Source organism: Elephas maximus, chromosome 25 (assembly GCF_024166365.1).
Source record: "Elephas maximus indicus isolate mEleMax1 chromosome 25, mEleMax1 primary haplotype, whole genome shotgun sequence".
Classification (NCBI taxonomy): Eukaryota; Metazoa; Chordata; class Mammalia; order Proboscidea; family Elephantidae; genus Elephas; species Elephas maximus.
Window position 1 is genome coordinate 56624308 of NC_064843.1, and position 22438 is coordinate 56646745.

Below are 22438 nucleotides of genomic sequence, written 5' to 3' on the forward strand. Positions count from 1 at the left end.
AGAGTCTTTTTCATTAAAAGAGGCAATAATGGTTTTGTTGACTACTCTTTTCTAGCAGGAAAAGACAAATTCGCACTGCTGTAGAGCACTTTGGGTCAAACTTTTTTTGGTTAATATTTGGTTTCACTGATAAGAAAAACCTTAAAATCAAAGTAACGAAAAAAAGACCCAGTGCCATCAAGTCGATTCCGACTCGTAGCGACCCTATAGGACAGAGGAGAACTGTCCCATAGAGTTTCCAAGGAGCACCTGGTGGATTCAAACTGCGCCGACCTTTTGGTTAGCAGCCGTAGCACTTAACCACTACGCCACCAGGGTTTCCAAAATCAGAGTAAGATGTCTATTATTAATTTCCCTCTTTAACGTGGGTAAGTTAGGTGAAGTGAGAGAGGGAGACAATAATATCTGGTGGCTTTTTTAGTGCATTAAAGGTCTCTTCTGCTAACCGGATACCTTGGCTAACCTGCTGAAAGGTTTCTTTCCCTTTCTAGTTCCACTAAAATTCTTTTTTAATTTGCTTCTGAACAACTCATAGCAGCCCTCTGGCAGATGAAAATTTTATCAAAGGCTTTTCAGCTCCACTCCCCAGATAATCACCTGCTCCTTGTTTCTGAGTGCTTGAATAGATGCAAATACATTTTGGCGTTCAAGCATAACATATTCAGATACGCCTAAGTATGAAATCCCCAGATGCAGTTTCTGCAATATTTCTAAAAAGAGACACAAATGTTCAGTGGATCTGCCAAACGTGCAAAAAGACCAAAGGGGTCCACTGATACGAACAGAAAAATTAATTGTATTGATCAACCATCAGCTCTAAAATAACATACGGCAGCAAAAAGAAAATAATAAGAGAGACAAAAGGCCAAGTGTTGTCTGACCTCACTTACGTAAAAAGACGAGAAAAGGCAAACGCAGAGAGACTAAAGCTTATTAGTGGTTACCAGGGGCAGAACAGAGCGAGAAGAGGGGTGGCTACCGCTTACAGGACACCCAGCTTCAGCTTATGGTGATGGAAAAATCACATTGATTAAGGTAGGGTTGCACGGCTGATGACTGCAGTGCTGTCAATAAGTTGTACACCTGTAAAAAGTTTAGGTGGCAAAAGTCGTATGATAGAAATATTTGCAACAATGACAAAAAAAAAGAGTAGCTGCTGCGGCAACTAATGCGCAAACACCGCATGGGATCTGGTCCCTTGGTTTGGAGGCTGAGGGTCACGGTTTCACGTGACACCCCAGTTAACTGGCCTAATAACATGTTTCGTGCTCCTGCTCCACCTCCTAGTTTGGTGCTTAGTGCCTGGGGTCTTAAAGCTTGCAGATGGCCATCCAAGGCACAACAATTGGTCTCTATTTGCATGGAGCAACAGAGAAAGGAGAGTAAGGAATAGGAGGAAGGTATGGGAGGTGTGGCTAATCGCCTCCATGACCAAATACCTCCTCCGCCATGAGATCAGAAGAACTGGATGGTGCCCAGCTACCATTACTGAACATTTTGATCAAAGATTCTACAGAAGAATCCCGATCAAAAGGGGAAAAATACAGAAAAGAATTTCAAATACCCAAGGACTCCCGATTTTCTAGAGCTATGGAGGCTAGATGAACCCCTGAAACTACTGCCTTAAACTATTTAAACTTAAACCAAAAATACCCCTTGAAGTCTTCTTAAAATTAAACAATAATTTAGCTTAACTAGTAAAGAATGTCTGCCTTGAGCATTATATACTCTCTTAAGAACTATTCATATGGAATTAAGTGGAGATCAGCCACTCGCAAGATTTAGATAAGAGCCTTATGGGGCAGCGAGTGTATGTTAATAGGGGAGGAACAATGCAGAAAAGGGGGGTGAGAATGGTTTCACAACTTGAATAATGTAATCAATGTCAGTGAACTGTACACTTAGAAACTGTTAAATTGGTGTATGTTTTGCTGTATATATTCTCAACAACCAAATAAAATTAAAATTAAATAAGAGAAAATAGTCCCCAGCAATTTCAAGACAAAAGTTGAAAAGAGTTTTAAATTATAATGCACTTGATTTTTATAACCATTTTAATAATCATATTAAGTATATGGGAAAGAAAAAAAAAGGGAAACATCTGGGACCTTAGATTCTACCAAGAAGAGCTCAAGTTTTTTGAACAAGACACCACGGTCAAAGTCACTCTTTCTTCTCTGGCAAGCCGAATCATACAACAAGGAGTGAGGAGAACTAAGCTTCAGAGAACACGTCAGCTGAAGAGCATGACTAAATCCAGTGGTATCTATCCCATGCTTTTATTTTGGAAGAACTCAAGAAAGAGGAAGAGGAAATTTTCTTTGTACCAGGCTCCAGAAAACAAAACCCATTGCCATCGAGTCGATTCCAACTCATAGCGACCCTATAGGACAGAGGAGAACTTCCCCAATGGCGTTTCCAAGGAGCGCCTGGTAGATTTGAACTGCCGACTTTCGGTTAGCAGCCGTAGCTCTTAACCGCTATACCACCAGGGTACCAGGCTCTAGGCAAGGTATATTTTATATATATATATATATATATATATATATATATAAAACCATTGCCATTGAGTCGATTCTGACTCATAGCAACCCCATAGGACAGAGTAGAACTGCCCCATAGGGTTTCCAAGGAGCACTTGTTAGATTCGAGCTGCTGACCTTTTGGTTAGCAGCCGTAGCTCTTAACCACTACCTCACCAGGGTTTCCCCATATTATATACATCATCTCATTTAATGCTCACAATACTAATCAAAGCTCTTCATTTCAGAGATGCTACCAGATGAAAACATTCTTGTAACTTAAGGCAGGGGAAGGGCAGTTGATGCCATCTGGAAAAAGTAAGGCAGTTAACTGATGGAGGTAAATAATTTCACCGTGATAGTGACAACCTGCTAAATTTAGATAAATCTCCTATTAGCTGGCATTCACAAGTATGTTAACTGATTTAGATAAGGAAGTGGTAATTACTACATGTGCTTTTTAATGGAACAGCCTAACGAACACATTTCCAGAGGAAGAGTAATTTACTAATGAAAAGACATGTTTAAATGCAAATCATCAGCAATAACCTGGAAACTAGTAGTGAAGAGGCGAGAGTAGGAAGCTGCTGATACCACAGGGTGAACCAGGAATCCAGCAGAATATCACATTAATGTGGTTAAAGATCACCACAACTTGGGTTAATATTCAATCTGTATTTGCTGTTCTTGATACCTTTCACTTCTACCAAAGGCAAATGCTTGCTTAGCTCTGCTTCAGAGAGGTTTCTTTCTGTTTTGCCTGTCATGGATCCGATTAGTGGGCTGGAGACCAGTAACATCCACTGGGATGACCAAGAGACAATGAGTCAAGATTGGCCATCAGGCCAGTAACCATTCCAGTAAACCAGACATTGGGTTTAGGACAATAAATGACCAGAATTATCTACACTCCAAAACACTACATGCTGTCCATCCATGGTCCTCAGGGATGTGGGCATGTGACTTATGCCTGACTTAGAGAGCTGAAGAGGCGATAAAATAGCACACATACTGTTTAAGCTTGGTAGGAATAGTTAAATCATTATGAATGAGCATATTAGTGATAATGAATGGCCTGCTCTAATTCTTTCCTGGCTTGATCTGATAAAATATGGCAGTTCCCCCAAGACCCATCTCCAAGAGGCTTGGCCACCATCTGTTAATGTGGACTATTTGCCTTTGTAGAAATCAACTGAGAGTGGGCACGACTGTGCACAAACACTATACATGATTTACTTAAAAAACTGCTTCATGGGTAAAAGGTGAGAGTTTTGTAGTATAAAAATGTATACTTCAGTCCTGTTTAGTCTTGTTACCCAATTATTATATTTTAATGAAGCATGTAAACTTTTTTTTTTTTTTTGCTTTAGCAAAAAATCCTTTTGTAGCTCTGCCTAATCACATCCCTTCTTCCTCTCCTGAGGTTTAAACTCCATTCTAAGGCTGGCATGTATTAGTCTCATTCACATCTTTTTTATTCTTACTACGTATTTTAATAGCCATGAACAATGTTATATCATTTTGTGTTTTAAAAATGTGTTCCAGTTTTAAACCGTTCCTGCAGTCCTGAACCCTAGATTGGTTCTTTCAGTATTAAAATGTGTGTATTAAAAAAAAAAAAAAGTTTCCATCTTGCTTCTCTCACGTAATACCTTGAAACTCAAAATCATCTTGTATTTCATTGCCCTAAGCCCACTGGTGGTGCAGTGGGGAAGCGCTCAGCTGCCAACCAAAAGGTCAGCCGTTTGAATCCACCAGCCATTCCTTGGAAACCCTATGAGGCAGTTCTATTCTGTCCTGTAGGGTTGCTGAGTCTGAATCCACTCGACGGCAGTCTTTTTTTTTTTGGTTTAAGACTCGTTAGTGACATGTACACTCAGTGCACAGTATTTTAACACCTTCAAACACAGCATTTTATTTCAATTTCATTAACAGTGATACCGAGAAAGCTGTTCAGTAGCACAGCAGAGCGCCAGAGGAACTCAGGCCCTTCAAATCTAAAAATCGTGACACCGCGGCAGTAAAACAATCAAGAGTACTCAGGAGGGAACGACAATTCTGACAATGACTCCTGAATGCCAATTAGTGCTACTATTTTCCTAGGACAAGTCATAGCCAAGCATCAATACGAAGATCAAAAACTTGGTTCCAGCTGCTGAATTCACTGAACTAGCCAGAATAGGTGTGTTTTATTAAAATGGATTTTCAATTTAGGTAAAAGTTTGAGATAAAAAAGCCACTTAAAAAAATGTTACATAGATGATATAATTATTATTTATCTATCATTCCTCAATCCGTAAGGGAATTAGAAACATAATTATACCTATATATAGACCAAGAGGCAGTCATTTGAAAAGAACAAGGGGACACTGCATGGCTTAAAATCAGGAAAGGTGTGCGTCATGGTCGCATCCTTTCAGCATACTTATTCAATCTCTGTGCTGAGCAAATAATCAGGGAAAATGGAATATACGAAGAATGGGGCATGAGGATTGGAGACAGACACACTAACAACCTGCAATATGCAGATAACACAACCTTGCTTGCTGAAAGCCAAGAGGACTTGAAGCACTTACTGATGAAGATCAAAGACAAGAGCCTTCAGTATGGATTACACCTCAACGTAAAGAAAACAAAACTCCTCACAACTGGATCAATAAGCAACATCATGGTAAAAGGAGAATATACTGAAGTTGTCAAGGATTTAATTTTACTTGGATCCACAATTAATGCCTGTGGAAGGAGCAATCAAGACATCAAATGACATATTGCATTGGGCAAATCTGATGCAAAAAACCTCTCTGAAGTGTTACAAAGCAAAGATGTCACTTTGAGGACTAAGGTGACCTGACCCAAGCCATGGTATTTTCAATCTCCTCATTTGCATGCTAAAGCTGGAGAATGAATAAGGAAAACCGAAGAAGAATTGATGTTTTTGAATTATGGAATTGGTAAAGAATATTAAATATACCACAGACCACCAGAAAGAATAAATCTGTACTGGAAGAAGTACAGCCAGAATGCTCCTTAGGAATGAGGATGGTGAGACTTGGTCCCGTGTAATTTGGACATGTTATCAAGAGGGACCCGTCCTTGGAGAAGGGCATCAGGCTTGGTAGAGGGTCATTGAAAAAGAGGAAGACCCTAAAACCTAGCAAGCGGCCATCAAAGATGCATCAATTGGTCTCAACCCACGTGGAGCAAAGAAGAATGAAGAACACCAAAGACACAAGGAAAATATGAGCCCAAGAGAAAGAAAGGGCCACATAAACCAGAGACTTCATCAGCCTGAAACCAGAAGAACTAGATGGTGCCTGGCTACCACCACTGGCTACCCTGACAGGGAACACAACAGAGAATACCTGATGCAGCCAGAGGGAAGTGGGATGCAGACCTCAAATTCTAGTAAAAAGACCAGACTTAATGGTCTAAGACTGGAGGGACCCCAGAGGTTATGGCCCCCAGACTCTCCGTTAGCCCCAAACTAAAACGATTCCCAAAGCCAACTCTTTAGACAAAGATTAGGCTGGACTATACGACAGAAAATGATACTGGTGAGGAACATGCTTCTTGGCTCAAGTAGACACAAGAGACTATGTGGGCAGCTCCTGCCTGGAGGCAAAGTAAGAAGGCAGAGGGGGACAGGAGCTGGCTGAATGGACACAGGAAATACAGGGTGGAGAAAAGGAGTGTGCTGTCACATTATAGGGAGTGCAACTAGGGTCATATAACAATGCATGTACAAGTTTTTGTAAGAGGAACTGACTTGAATTGTAAACTTTCACTTAAAGCACAATATAAATAAATAAAAAAAATAACGTGTAAAAAATAAAAAGAAGACCCTCAATGAGACGGATGGATACAGTGGCTACGACAATGGGCTCAAGCATAACAATGATTAGAAAGACGGTGCAGGACCAGCGGTGTTTCCTTCTGTTGTGCACAGGGTCGCTATGAGTTGGAACCAACTCGACCGTACCTAACAACAACAACATATAAATGGAATGACAATGAAATAATAAGCAATTTCTCCTAACTTAATAAATAAGCTAATAATCTTTTGGGGAGAAGGGTGGAAAGGTAACCCCAAAATTAAATATTAAGTTCTAGGCAGTTCCTATATTAAACAGTATATGTTCTAAAAGTTCATTTTTTAGCACACTGTTTGGTACTCTGAGTTGATTTTTTTCACCTCATTCCAAACAACAGTTAACTTCCAGGAAAACCCACAAGAGACTATTTAACTCATAACATGGCAGGAACGGTGGTCACTGTATCCCACTCGGCCTTCTCTGCATCCAGTGACCAGCGCTATGGTTGGCAGAAGTCCCAGAAGCTCAGGAGGATGCTGGCTGTGGCAGGGGGAGCGTGCGGAGGAAGCAGTCCGATGGCTGGGGCTACAAATCCAGGGGGGTCCAGCAGCAAATACTGATGTTTGTGGGCTATTTGTGATTCAAGAACTGCCTATGTTAAAAAATTCCCCAAATTAATGCCAACCATAACTGCTTCTCCTACTTCCCAGTACACAGGTGGCACTTAGGGCATTTGGGTTTCCCAGCGCAGTAGCAGACTACAGGAAGGAGAAACAGAGCACAGAACTGGCAGTCCCTGAATTCTTTGGGCCTCACTTTCCCTATGAATTCTTAAAGGCCCTCTATGGTTGAAAAATGTGATTCCGTCATTAAATAGTTTATTGTACGATGAAGTTTTTTGGGTTTTTCCCCCCATTTTAGGGCAGTTAATATATATAAGTATGTTCTGAATTTTGTATACACAACTAAACACAGTTCAGCAATTACATACCTTAAAAACCTAAAAGTTTTAACAGAAAAAATAGATGAAAATTAGAAAATTTTGAATAAAAGGAAGTTCCAAGACAGAAATACATTTTTAAAAATACAAACAAAACTAGATTCTACCTCCTCAAACGATATTTTGAAAAAAACAAAATGATTCTAAAATTCTCTCGAAAAAAATTAAGTCATGAATAGAAAAACAAAACACTCAGTTAAAACTGTGTCATATTGGTACAAAAGAATAATTACAGAGTACAGGAATAAAGTGAAAAGGCAAAAAAGAGATACGCTTTCAATTTTTGGTAAAGCAAGTTTCTTTAAAAGAAACCTTGGCATAAGATGGGAGGAATACATAATAAATGATATAACAATGTGTGTGGCAGGGAGTTAAATTGTATCTATAATTTATATACCAAATGAACTCCAGATATATTAAATAACTAAATATTTCAACATAAACCTTGAAAAAATAAAATAATCAAATTATGAGAAAAATAACAGAAAATGGAACCAAGTTCTAAGGCAGCTATAAAAACTATTACAGAAATCACAAAGATCAACAGATTCAAGCAAATCAAAAGTAGATTTTTAAAAGTAACAAAATTGTATTTAAATAGGAAACATTATAATATTGGGAAAATAGCTGAATCAAAACTAGAAAGTGATTATAGGTATAATAGTGGAGTACACATTCAAATTAATTGAGAAAACAAATTAACAAAAAAACAGGTTTGATTTCCACAATCCTAGCAGGCAATAGTGAGACTGTTCTATTCATTCATTAAGATGATAGTGAAAACCACAATCCTGTAGCAATAAGCATCAGTCATTATAAGGTTACTACCCTGACCTTACTGAGGGAGATGCAATCAGTGCTCTAGGAAGGCCAAGTAGGAAAACATGTTCCTCTCACTCTGGGACAAGGAGACACCGTCCTTTACCATGATTCATGCAGCACCCCCTGCTGCCAGGATGAGTAACAGCAGGACCCCACCTGAGGTCCTAATAAAGATCAGACAGGTACATCTGGCTGGGGTCTATACTCCAATCACACAGTTCACTAGTGAAGTCATCTGGTACTTGTGTAACCTCCTGCTGTGCACAGAAAAGCATGTGAGATTTCCAGCAGGGACTTCCACTGAAAAGTCCCACAGGGTGACCTCTTACCAGTCAGCCAATGATGGTGACTTTCTGGGCTAAGGGCAGAGACAGTCTCTCACCATGACTAATATGTCAGGCTTCCCTACTGTCTGGCAAGAACCTGACACTCCATCCCTGTTATAAATACAATTGACTCTTCCAAAAATATGTATTAAAGTACTGGCCCCTGTACCTGTAGGTATGATCCTGTTTGGAAATAGAGGGTTTTCTTTTGTTATATTAATGAGATCATACCCAGGTAGGGTGGCTCCTAAACCTAATCACTCCTGAGTTATAAAAAGAGAACTGACACAGAGGCACACACGGCGGGGGAAGAGGCCATATGAAGACAGACACAGCAAATGATCTACATGTCCAGGAATGCCAAAGATCACCAAAGATTGCCAAGGATCAGCGAGGAGAGTCAAGGAATGCCAAGGATCACCAAAGAACACTAAGAAAGAGGGTGCGGGAAGCACTTGACAGGAGACAAAGAAGGTTTCTGCACTAAGGCACTGGTGAGGACAGTGGTGACTCAGCATGGGATGTCACAGCCCATGGGACAGGAGAGGGTCTGTGTGAAAAGAAAACAGTAGAGATAGGAGATTGGTTATCTAATGGGAGCCAGCGTCTTCATTCTCAGGAAAAGGAGCTACGGATAAAGAAAGGGACAAAACTAGAATAAACATTACGATATTGAGTTCGATTAAGAAGTAATGGTGTGAACTCTTATTATTAATACGGATACTGAAATATATAAAAAAAAAATATATATGTTTCAATATTCCAAGATAAATGCTGTTGTTAATTGCCAATGAGTTGGTCTGGACTCAAAGCAACCCTACACACAACTGAACGAAACTTTGCCCGGTCTCGTACCATCCTCATAATCGTTTCAATGTTTGAGCCCACTGTTGCAGCCACTTTGTCCATCTATCTCCTTGCACATCTTCATTTTTCGCTCAACTACTACTTTACCAAGAATGATGTCCTTCTCCAGGGATTGGGCCCTCCTGATAACATGTCCAAATTACATGGGACAAAGACTCACCATCCTCGCTTCTAAGAAGCAGTCTGGCTGTACTTCCAAGACTCATTTGTTCTTCTGGCAGTCCACGGTATGTATATTCAATATTCTTCACCAACAGCATAACTCATATGTGACAATTCTTCTTTGTTCTTCCTTATTCATTGTCCAGTTATCCCATGCAAATGTGGCAACCGAAAATACCATGGCTTCGGTCAGGCACAGGTTAGTCTTCAAAATGACATTTTTGCTTTTTAACACTTTAAAGAGGTCTTTGGCAGCAGATTTATCCAATGTAATATGCCACTTGATTTCTTGACTCTGTTTCCATGGGTGTTGATTACGGATCCATGTAAAATGAAATTTTTGGCAACTTCAGTATTTTCTCCATTTCTGATGTTGCTTATTGGTCCAGTTGTGAAGATTTTTGTTTTCTTTATTTATGTTGAGGCGTAATCCACACAAAGCCTATATAGTCTTTGATCTCCATCAGTAAGTGTTTCAAGTCTTCTCGGCTATCAGCAAGCAATGTTGTGTCACCTTCATACTGCAGACTGTTAATGAGTCTTCCTCCAATCCTGATGCTACATTCTTCTTCATATAGTCTAGCTTCTTGGATTATCTGCTCAATATATAGATTGAATAAGGGTGGTGAAAAGATATAACCCTGATGCACACCTTTCTTGATTTTAAACCATGCAGTATTTCCTTTTTCTGTTTGAATGACTGCCTCTTGGTCTGCGTACAGGATCCTCATGAACACAAGTGTTCTGGGATACCCACTCTTTGCAACGTTATCCATAATTTGTTATGATCCACATAGCTGAATGCCTTTGCATAGACAGTAAAATACAGGTAAACATCTTTCTGGTATTCTCTGCTTTCAGCCAGGATCCATCTGACATCAACAATGATACCCCTCATTCCAGGTCCTCTTCTGAACCTGGCCTGAATTTCTGGCAGTTGCCTGTCGATGTACAGCTTCAACTGCTGATGAGTTATTTCCAGCAAAATTTTACTTGCATGTGATATCAGTGATACTGTTTAATGATTTCTACATTCCATTAGATTAACTTTCTTTGGAATGGTCACAAATACAGATCTCTTCAGTCGGTTATCCAGGCAGCTATCTTTCAAATGTCTTGGCATAGACAAGTGAGTGCTTCCGGGTACTGCATCTGTTTGCTGAAGCAACTCAATTGGTATTCCATCGATTCCTGGAGCCTTGGTTTTCGCCAATGCCTCCAGTGTAGCCTGAACTTCTTCCTTCAGTACCATTGGTTCCTGATCATATACTACACCTCCTAAAACGATGAACATCGACCAGTTCTTTTTGTACAGTAACTCTGTGTATTCATCTTCTTTTGATGCTTCCTAAATCATTCAATTTTTTGCACATAAAGCCTTCAATATAGCAACTTGAAGCTTAAATTTTTTCTTCAGTTCTTTTGGCTTGAGAAATGCCATGCGCATTCTTCTTTTTTGGTTTTCCAGGTCTTTGCACATTTCATTGTAATACTTTTCTTTGTCTTCTCAAGCCGTCCTTTGAAATCTTCTGTTCAGCTCTTTTACTTCATCATTTCTTCCTTTTGCTTTAGCTACTTTCTGTTTAAGGACAAGTTTCAGTGTCTCTTCGGACACCCATTTTAGTCTTTTCTTTCCTGTCTTTTTACTGACCTTTTGCTTTCTGCATGTATGATGTCTCTGGTGTCATCCCACAACTCTTCCGGGTTTTCAGTCATTAGTATTCGACACATCACATGTATTCTGGAGGTGGTTTTTAAATTTAGGTGGAATATACTCAAGGTCATATTTTGCCCTCAGGACTTGCTTCCATTTTCTTGAGCTTCAACTTGAACTTGCATTAGAGCAACTGACAGTTTGACCCGCAGTGAGCTTCTGGCCTTGTTCTGACTGATGTGATGGTATTGAGCTTCTCCATCATTTCTTTCCACAGATGTAGTCAATTTGATTCCTGTGTATTCTACCTGGCAAGGTCCATGTGCATAGTTGTTGTTCAAGTCATTGAAAAAAGGTATTTTTGATGAATTAGTCATTGGTCTTGCAAAATTCTATCATGCAATCTCCTGCGCTGTTTCTATCACCAAGGCTGTATTTTCCAACTACTGATTTTCTTCTTTGTTTCTAACTTTCACATTCTAATCACCAGTAATTATTAATGCATCATGATTGCATGTTTAGTCAATTTCAAACTGCATAAGTTAGTAAAAGTCTTCAATTTCTTCATCTTTGGTATTAGGGGTTGGTATGTAAATCTGAATAATAGTCGTATTAACTGGTCTTCCTTATAGGCATATGGATATCATCCTGTCACTGACAGCATTGTACTCTAGGATAGATCTTGAAATGTTCTTTTAGACGATGAATGTGATGTCATTCCTCTTCGATTTGTCATGCCCAGCATAGCAGACCACATAATTGACTGATTCAAAGTGGCCAATGCCAGTCCATTTCCACTCGCTAATGTCTAGGATATCGATCTTAAATCAATTCATTTCATTTTTGACGACTTCCAATTTTCCTCAATTCATAGTTTGTACATTCCAAGTACTAAAGGATGTTTACAGCTGTTTCTTCTCATTTTGCGTCATGCCACATCAGCACAAGAAGGTCTGAAAGCTTTACTCCATCCACGTCATTAAAAACCACTCAACTTTGAAGAGGCAGCTCTTCCCCAATTATTTTCAGTGCTTTCCAACCTGTGGGCTAATCTTCCAGCACTATACGAGACCATGTTCTGCTGCTATCCATAAGGTTTCCACTGGCTAACTTTTATGTTTTCGGAAGTAGATCACCACGTCCTTCTTCTAGTCTGCCTTAGTCTGGAAGCTCAGCTGAAACCTGTCTACCATTGGTGACCCTGCTGGTATGTAAAACACCGGTGGTATAGCTTCCAGTATCCAGAAACACACAAGCTACCACTGTACGACAAACTAACAAACAGTGGCCAAGATAGTTGTAGAAATAAACACAGTTGTAAATTTTTTACACACGCACACACATGCAGGCACACATTTTCTCTAACTCTGCCCTCAGAGAGGGTCTGAGAGCATCAGTACTCCACTTGCTACCTAGGTCTTGGTTTCTAAACAAATACCATCCTATACTAAAAGGAGCCAGCACTCCTTGGAGAAATGACTGATTCCAGGAAAGTAAAAGATGAACCTGAATACCTTGTTGTGTCAGGAAAAAAAAAAAAAAAGCAGTGTTCACAGTGTGATGGAAACAAGCCAAAACAATACAGAAGCCAGCTTGAAGGGACTCCCACTGGCCAAACAGGACAATTTGAATATCAAAATAAATAATGATAATAGGACTAAACCTACGAAATAAAACAGAAAGTTGTGTGCACCTACTGATTTAAATAAGTGAACGAAAAAAATAATTGGCAGGAAAAGAAAGCTCTTTCTTACAACAGGAAGCCAACTAGCAAAAGTAGAAGGAATGATGACATAAGAAAATCACCATTTGGTAACTATCAGAGCAATAACTAACTTAGCCAAAAATATCAGTGGATGCTAAAACCAACGAGGAAAAGTATGCTAAGGAATGGCTTATGTATGATCTCAAAGTACCTTCCCAATATAATTATTAACAAGAAAGGGGAAAGAGTAACTTTGCAGGGGAGAAGCCTGGTAGGCACCACCTTAATCAAGTGATCAAAGTAAACGTCTGCAGCCATGGGACAAACAGAAATTGTGTAACCCCTGGAGGGATATGAGGAAAACACGGCATCATTTCTCTAAAATCACCGTCAAAATTACATAACCTTAATCTAATTATGCGGAAACATCAGCTAAATCCAAATTGAGGTACCTTCTACAACACCACCTGACCTGCAGTTTTCAAAGGTGTTAAAAATCATAAAAGTCAAGGATATACTTAAGGACTCCTCCAGACTGGGGCTCAGGAGCTATGGCAACCAAATGTAACACATGATGCTAGACTGAATATTAGACCTGTAGCAGACACTGTTGGGATGAATGGTGAAATCTGACTGGGGTTTAAGAATTGGATGGTAAGAATGTAACTAATTTAAATGGTTATTGTTATGAGTTGAATTGTGTCCCCCAAAAAATATGTTCAAGTCCTAAACTTAAGTACCTGTGAATGGGACCTTATTTGGAAACATGGTTACTGCAGATGTAATTAGTTAAGATAAGGTCATTAGGGTGTGCCCTAATATCTTTATGACTGGTGTCCTTAAATGAAGAGAAGAGGCTGAGAGAGAGATACAGAGGGAAGACCACCATGTGAAGATGGAGCTACATGCCAATGAAGGGCTGGGACTACCAGAAGCTGGGAGACAAAAGATCTCTCCCAAGAGCTTTCAGAGAGAACACGACCTTGCCAACACAGTGAATCTGGACTTCTAGCCTTCAGAACTGTGAGAGAACAAGTTTCTGTTGTTTGAAGCCACCTACTTTGCAGTGATTTTGTTACAGCAGCTCTGGGATACTAATAGAGCTGTATAGCGGATACGCAGGGTATGTGCTATTGAAACAAACACTACAGTGTTCAGAGATGATGGGGCGCCATGTTAGTAATTTACTTTCAAATGGCTCTGAAATTAAAAATTAATTTTTACTATTCTTGTAACTTTTTTATAATATTGAAATTATTTCAAAAAGATATAATGCCAGGTTCTATATGTGTAACTATTCATAAAAAGAATATAAATAATGGAAATAAAATTATTAAAAGAAACTACTATGCTAGAGTTTTGCATTTGAAGGATATTTTTTAACTTAAAAAGGAATCCTTTCATGTTGTCTGTTTCCATAACAGCAATGACTTAAGACAATTACACATATGGAAGCCCTGGTGGTGCAGTGGTTAGGAGCTATGACTGCTAACCAAAAGGTCAGCTGTTCAAATCCACCAACCGCTCTGTGGAAACCCTATGGGGCAGTTCTACTCTGTCCTATAGGGTCACTGTGAGTTGGAATCGACTCGACAGCAACAAGTTTGGTTTTTTGTTGTTGCTGTTCAAATTTAATTCAACAAGAAAACATGTATCATAAAGAAGCTCTTCAGCAAAACAGTAAACGGCAGAGCAGAACAAGTAAGTCTTCATCCTTTTTATCCATCATCTCCCATCGCCTAGTCAACTTCTAGCAACAATACAAACAAAGAACTGCGGAAACCAAAAACCAGATACCTTGGTTTAGGTGTGTGGCCTCCACGATCTGAACACCATTTACGGAGCACTGAGACCCACTCAGGGGTATGAGGGTCACTGTCCCCCCAACATTTTCAAAGATGCAGTGCTCACTCTCCAAATCAAGGCCATGAAGAACTAAGATGGAAAACAAAAACAAAAAAAATTTTTTTTCTTTAAGATCTACTACAATCATTCCTAAATTTTTTTAGTAATCCCCCTTCCATAAAAGTACTGTGAAATAAACATTTATGTTCAGTAAGAAAAACTGAATTTTAGAAGTTCATGGCATGAACTGATATGACTGGAAGGACCCCTTGAATGTTACCACAAACAGTCTGGACATCCCTTGTTTAAGGAAATAAGTTATGGGATGTTAATTTATTTCACCTTCATGGAGAAAACAGTTCAGTAACTTGTCTTTACTGATCACCATTGAGTCAATTTGTTTGACACTAAATAATATTTGTTTCATCAGCCACCAGAGGCCACAGAGAAATATAAGTGGCAAAAGTGCTCCATGGGTCAAGGACTTATCATGACCTCCACACTTAGAGACACTGTGTTTGAGGAGCAGAAACAAAAGGTAAGCGTGGTGCGGCATAGATCTTGGGAAGCTGTACAAGGATACACACTGCAGCAACCTCTGCCGATTCTGAGAGAACCTGAGTTCCACGAACCTCTCAAGGAGCATGTGCTTGCTTAGGTTTATCTTATCGTATGTGACCATCCTGGGGTGTTCTTGCTTGATGAATGGCTAGGCAAGTAAACCTGGCAAGTAAACTCATGCCATTTTAAGCACAGTTCTTGCCCAGCTTCTCAGGAGTTAAGACCAGATAGCGTCTATTATCTCTAAAGAACTGCACTACTGAACTTCTCTGTTCACAGAAAGCGTGTGTTCTTGCCGTTCATCACCATTTATACCTACCCCAAAGGTCAAACATATAATTCAATGATTAGAAGAAGAGGCCTGATGCCAACTTCTTAAAAGCAGTGAAACCTGAGGACTTCTGGGAACTGGCTTTCAACTCTCCCAATCTCACAGTAAAATAGTAAACACAAGTAGGAATATGCTGGGGTCAGCTTGATTATTGATTTGTACTTAGCAAGAAAGCAGGTTTACAGCCAGAAACTCTGGAAACAGCTGGGAGGATATAATTCCTAGCCTTGTCATCCCCACCTTGCCACCTACACATACATGCATGACCACCACCACCACCAAAAATGGCCTGTGTGGTGACTGTAAGCAGGACCTTATCCAGCTCAGGGTGAGTCACTGGTTATCCGTGTAGCTTGTGAAGATTTTCAAGAAAAAAACATCCATCTGTGCCTCCATCTGGGTGTATGCTGTGTTGCCTCGTACTTTGCGTAGTCATCTTTGGGCAGGTTAATGTCTATATCCTTCCCATTAAAAAGGGTTTATATCCTTTATCTGTGTCTGTTGACCTATTTCCATCAAACATTGCCCACTGTGAGAAGTGTACAGTGATTTAGATAACTACACTCTTGAAAGACTGACAGGGACTAGAATACATGTAGGGTGAGAGGAAAGGATTCACAGTTCCGTTTTATTCACTAAACTAATTGTTCTGTGTTATTCCCTTGAGTTGTGTTCGAAATTACAGAAACACATACAATGATCAACACTGCATTTGAAAAAAGGTCTTCTCTTCTATAATTACTTCAATGTCAGTCATTCAAAAGAAAACTTTTCATTAAATATGATTTTTAAAAATCACTGGGAAGAGATGATTGACAAAAGATTCTCACCAATATCTTGTTCTGTTGAAGCATCTTCTCTACCAACATATGTCTGGCCCTCCTGGGAAGAAAAGGCAAGTAAAATTTATTAGTATGAACAGGAGAAATGGCATGTTTCACCATTTTTCATTTAAGCCCAAATAGCCTGGTGACCAATGGGGTGAACAATGACCTGGGCAGGCCACAGCCTGAGTGTAGAATTACTGAGGCTCTGTAACAACACTTCGTGTTGCCTGTAAAATGAGATCGAACTCCCCATGCTTACTGCTCAACAGTGGCTCCTATTCTGGCATGCATCAGTAACGTGCTCATGGCAGTAATCTCACTGATGTTCCCCTATCCTCTCTGATGAGTTTCTTCTCCAGTGGCCAGGGGCTTCCTTATGTCTAAAACATAATTTATGAAACCCCAGAAAATATACTTGCAGTGCCACTCTCATTTTAAGTCATGGATCAGAGAGAGGATATAGATGTCAAGGTCACAGTGGCAACAATGGCTACTGATGTGGAATTCTGCTGTCTTGACATGAATAGCCTGCTCAGAACCAAGCCCAACGATGTAGACAGGAAACACAATTTTATAATTACCACTAAGGGCCAGGAAACTGTGTATAACAAATCCCAGTTCTAGGTGCTTATAACTTATCTTCCTCAGTCTGTCTACTTGCTCCTTGCCTCCTCTTACTGATTCTATAAAATAGAAGTGAATGGACTATAATTTATCTTTAGAACCACATAAACATTGAAACTTTTAACAACAAAGAATCCCAATTACCTGTTGAAAATCCTCAAAGGGCTCAAGGATTTGTTACATATTCTTTAATAGTTGTGTTCATGGCCATAGAGTATTATAATAAACCTTCCTAGCAACTTAAGAAAAATACTGGAAACAAAATTAGAATGTTTCACATAGGCAGTTTCTACCTTCAAGTGATATAAGATGATTCCAGTACTCAGAAGGTCATCATCAATGCCAATCAAATGGGGCAGTTCAGAATCTAGAACAACTCCAATTCCTTCCTTCCTAAGGGCTAGGGTTTGTTCCTGAAATTAAGAGGAAAAGGAAAAGGTTACTTTGGAGAAAGATAATTTCGTATCAGGTGTTCTTTAGACTGTTAAAATGAATAATATTTTATTTCTCACTCAAAAAATAGGCCTTAAACTACATGTCAAAATCCTGACTTGTCATAAGCAAAGTGAAGTTGGAACACATGAAGAGCTCAATATAAAAATGAACTACCCTTTACAGCAAAGTCACAAAAAACTAAGTGACAAATGCAGACGACAAACCTGGAACCTGAACTTCAAAAAGGAAGGATAAAGAACTGAATTGAACACAAGTGGAAGGAAAACTGAACGAATACAGCAAGCAAGGAACATCACAAAACAGAGGGGCTTTACCAAGCACTCTGGCTCGATGTGGTCATTTTAAGACAAAGCCAGAAGCAACTGCAGAGGAGGAACACAGAGGCAACCCCACAACATTCCCATAAGAGACAGAGAAACTATATAGACATACTCGGAGAGAAACAAGAACAGGGAAAGAGCCAAGGTCCAGAACCAGCTGTGCACGGGCAACACGTCCTGACCTCAGGGGTGAGTAGCATGCACAAAGCAGTGCAGACGTGGAGTGGCAGCGGGAGGTCCCCCACCCCAACAGACCCTAGACATCCCCACCACTTAGTCAGGAGCAGGTCCCAAATGCTGGCTACAGCGGATGGGAAGGGCCTGAGCACCCATATCCAATAACCAAAGGAGCCCATTCCACCTATCCCCACCCTCCTGGTAGGAAGCGGCAGGGGACCCCTTACCCAGGACACCTCATTTGATGAGGGACCATAACATAAGCCCCCCAACCCTCACCTAGCCTCATCTATCATCTCTCTGCTCATCTAATTCATGGCAGGAGGCACCCTCCTACGGCGCACACCCACCACCTACACACACCCTGACCCCATGGAGCATCAGAGGTTTCACACACCCATGCACATGCCTACTTTATGGCAGCTTCTGGCTTGGCTCAGTGACAGACAGCGAAAACTAGACTGTGCACGTGGATTCCAGCACTCCCTCCCCTGCCCCCCTGTCCAGTGAGAGACACCAGCAGCACACCCGAGCATGCACCTGCTGCTCCAGCAAGAGGCCCAGGCAGAGCAACTCCACACGCGTCTGCCCACCAGTCCTCGCACCCCCTCTGCCCAGCGAGAGGCACTGGCACTACAGTTGTGCACAAGACTGCCTACTGCTCCCTCCATCCACCAGGAAGAGGTGCCAGCATTGTAGTTATGCATGTGCCCACTCACTGCTCCCTCCCTCTCCACCTGCCCAGCGAGATGCAGTGGTGCCTTCCCGCATGTGCCCGCTATGAGGCGCAGGCATTGCAAATGTGTGCAAGCCTGCCGACCACTTGCTTACTTCCACCCTCCAAGCTAAAGGTGCTGGTGGTGCAGCTGCACATGTACCTGTCACCTCTCCCTCCCCCCCCACATGGCGCAACCTCAAGTGGCCCCATCCTTGCTCCCTCCCCTCCCCTTACCAAGGGAGAGGCACTGGTAGCATGGCTACACATACTTCTGCCCACTTCCCTTCTCCCCTGCCCAGTGTCAGGTGGAGCCAGTACAAACACCTGTGTGCACCCACCCTTCACCACACACCCCCCTCTGCCAGTAAGCAGCGATGGTCACAACCCCACTCACACAACACACCCACACCTGCTGCCCCACCACTTGGCAAAGGCCGCTCCCTGCTCCAGCACCACCAGACCTGTGACATATGGTGGCCAACCCCCCGCCCAGACCATCCTCAGCCACCCAGCAAGATCAGCAAACAAACCAGTGACCACACATCCAGCCACTGCCACACCCTGTCAGAAAGAGGGCAAGCACTTAAGTGCAGCCAGACTATCAACCAGAGAAGCATGCCAGCACTGCCTCCCCAGATACATTAAAACAAAATAAAAAATCAGGATGCAGCAAATAAATATACAATTAATAAATAAATATGACAACACTTTAATGCTTCGGAGACAACAGACAATACCAAATCACCTAAAGAAGCAGGACAAGATGGCTCCAGCAAATGTCCAAAATAAAGAGCCAGAAAATCTCCCTGAGGAAGAAGATGTAATTGAACTACAGAATAAGGAATTTAAAAGACTTACATATAGAGCCCTCCATGAGATCAAGGAAAACATACACAAAACCAAGGAAAACAAAGACAAAATCAAGGAATGCACAGACAAAACACTGTAAGTATTCAGGAAAACAATACAAGAACCAAATGACAAAATAAATAATTAGAAATGATAGAAACACAGCAGTCAGAAATCCAGGTTAACAATAAAATTTCAAAAATAGACAACTCAATGGAAGGAAACAGAAGCAAAACTAAACCACAGGAAGACAGAATTAGCGAATAAGAGGACAAATCCCTTCATATTAACTTGTTTGAGGAACAATCAGAAAAAAGAGAGATGGGAAATGAGAAAAGTATAAGAGTTCTGTGGGATACTACTAAGACGAACAGACCACATGTGATCAGAATCCCAGAGAAGGGAAAAAAAAAAAAAAAAAAAGGAGGAAACGATAAAAAGCACAGAGAAAATATCTGAAGATTTGCTGGCAGAAAGCATCCCTAATATCATGAAAGACGAGAAGGTATCCATTCAAGAAGTGCAACAAACACTATACAGGATAGATCCCAAAAGAAAATAACCAGGAGATATTATAATCAAACTCTCCAAAACCAAAGCCTAAAAAAAGCTCCTGAGAGCAGCTAGGGAAAACTGAGACATCATCTACAAAGGGGAACCAATAAGAATAAGCTCTGACTTCTCAGCAGAAATCATGCAAACTTGGAGGCAATGGGATGAAATACATAAAAATCTGAAAGAAAAAAAATTACCAATCAAGAATTATATATCTAAAAAAACTGTCCCTCAAAGATGATGGCAAAATTAGGGTATTTCCAGATAAACAGAAATTAAGGGAATTTGTAAAAGTCAGAACAACCTTACAAGAAATATTAAAGGGAGTCCTACTAACAGAAAACCACTAACAAAAGACAACAACCTGAGATTAAGACACATGGCAGCAAAGCTAGATACCAACGAAGATAAAAAATTATCAAAAACAAAACAATGCTGAAAGATTGAAAACAGGGAAGCAGAGATGTCAATCTGTAAAAGACGATAACTTCAATATAAAAAAGGGAATTATGGTATAGTTATTAGAACTTCCATATGGACAAGAATATCAAGAAACAAAAGACTGTTTTAAATTTAGGAAGATAAAGGTGAATAATATGGTAACCACAAAGAAAACATCTACTCATCAAAATAAAAAAGAACAAAACCATAAAGACCCAGTAAACACAAAATCAACAATGAGAAATCAAAATCCACAAAAAGAACTCAGCACAAATTAAGCAGAACAAAGAAATCGTCAACACCACAAAAAAAAAAAGCACAATAAATGGCAGCAGTGAACTCATTCCTATCAATAATCACAATAAATATAAATGGATTAAATGTACCAGTAAGCAGACAGATAACAGAATGGATTAAAAAAACATGACCCATCAATACGCTGCCTACAAGAGACCACTTTAGACAGAAAGATATACATGAACTGAAACTCAAAGGAAGGAAGAAATATATACATAGCAAAAATAACCAGAAAAGAGCAGGAGTGGCAAATATTAATCTCTGACAAAATAGACTTTGAGACAAAATCTATCATAAAATACAAAGAATAACACTACATAAATGATTAAAGAGTCAATCCATCAAAAAGACATAATCATAAAAAATACACGTGCATCCAGTGACAGGGTTCCAAAATACATAAAACAAATTCTAACAGCACTGAAAAGAGAAACAGACAATACCACAATAATTGTAGGAGATTTTAACACACCACTTTCAGTGAAGGACAGAACTAGAAAGAAAATCAAAAAGATACAGAAGATCTAAATATCACAATAAACCAACTTGACCTCACACACATATACAGAACACTCCTCCCAACAGCAGCAAAGTTCACATTCTTTTCCAATGCACATGGAACGTTCTGCAGAACAGACCACATTTTAGGCCACAAAGCAAGCCTCAATAAATTCAAGAACATTGATATCCATCCGCTTATGGACAGCTGGTATTCCACAAAGGCTAAAGTCCATTAAATGGGGAAAAGACAGTGTCTTTAACAAATGGTGCTGGCAAACTGGATATCTATCTGTAGAAAAATGAAACAGGGCCCATACCTTATACCACACACAAAAAGTAACTCAAAATGGATCAAAGACCTAAATATAAAACCTACAGCTATAAACTTTATGAAAGAAAAAATAGGGACAACCCTCATAAATAGTATACCAACCATAACTAAAAATACACAAATAGCAGAAGATAAATTAGATGAATGGAACCACCTAAAAATTAAAAGCATATACTCGTCAAAAGACTTCTCCAAAAGAGAATCTAAAGACTGGAAACAATTTTCAGCTATGACATATCTGACAATGGGTTAACCTCTAAAATTTATAGAAAACTTCAATACCTCAACAACAAAAAGACAAATGATCCATTTGAAAAACAGGCAAAGGACATGAACAGACACTTCTCCAAAGAGGACATTCAGGCAGCTAACAAACAACAGGAAGAAATGCTCGCAATCATTAGCCATTGGAGATGCAAATTAAATCTACAATGAAATGCCATCTTACCCTGACATCAATGGTACTAAAAACAGAAAACAACAAGTGCTGACAAGGTTATGGGGAGACTGTAACTCTTATACACTGCTGGTGGGAATGTAAAATGGTACAAACACTATGGAAAACGATACAGCACGTCCATAAAAAGCTAGAACTGGAAATGCCATATGATCCAGCAATCCCACTCGGAGGTATACACCCTAGAGAAACGAAAGCTGCAATACAAATAAACAATGCACACCCATGTTATTCACAATAGCAAAAAGATGGAAACAACCTAAGTGTCCATTGACGGA

General features: G+C 40.0%; 1 protein-coding gene across 2 annotated transcripts in view; it reads right to left on the reverse strand.

The window, feature by feature from the left end:
- The window catches only part of KIF16B (kinesin family member 16B), a 397632-nt gene that overhangs the window by 218763 nt on the left and 156431 nt on the right, over positions 1-22438 (reverse strand). For both annotated transcript variants that reach the window (XM_049870024.1, XM_049870023.1), the window contains exons 13-15: positions 17352-17471; positions 16438-16489; positions 14668-14805 (exon numbers count right to left, since the gene is read on the reverse strand). In XM_049870024.1, the coding sequence (XP_049725981.1) occupies positions 14668-14805; positions 16438-16489; positions 17352-17471 (310 nt within the window). The remainder of the gene's footprint in view (positions 1-14667; positions 14806-16437; positions 16490-17351; positions 17472-22438) is intronic.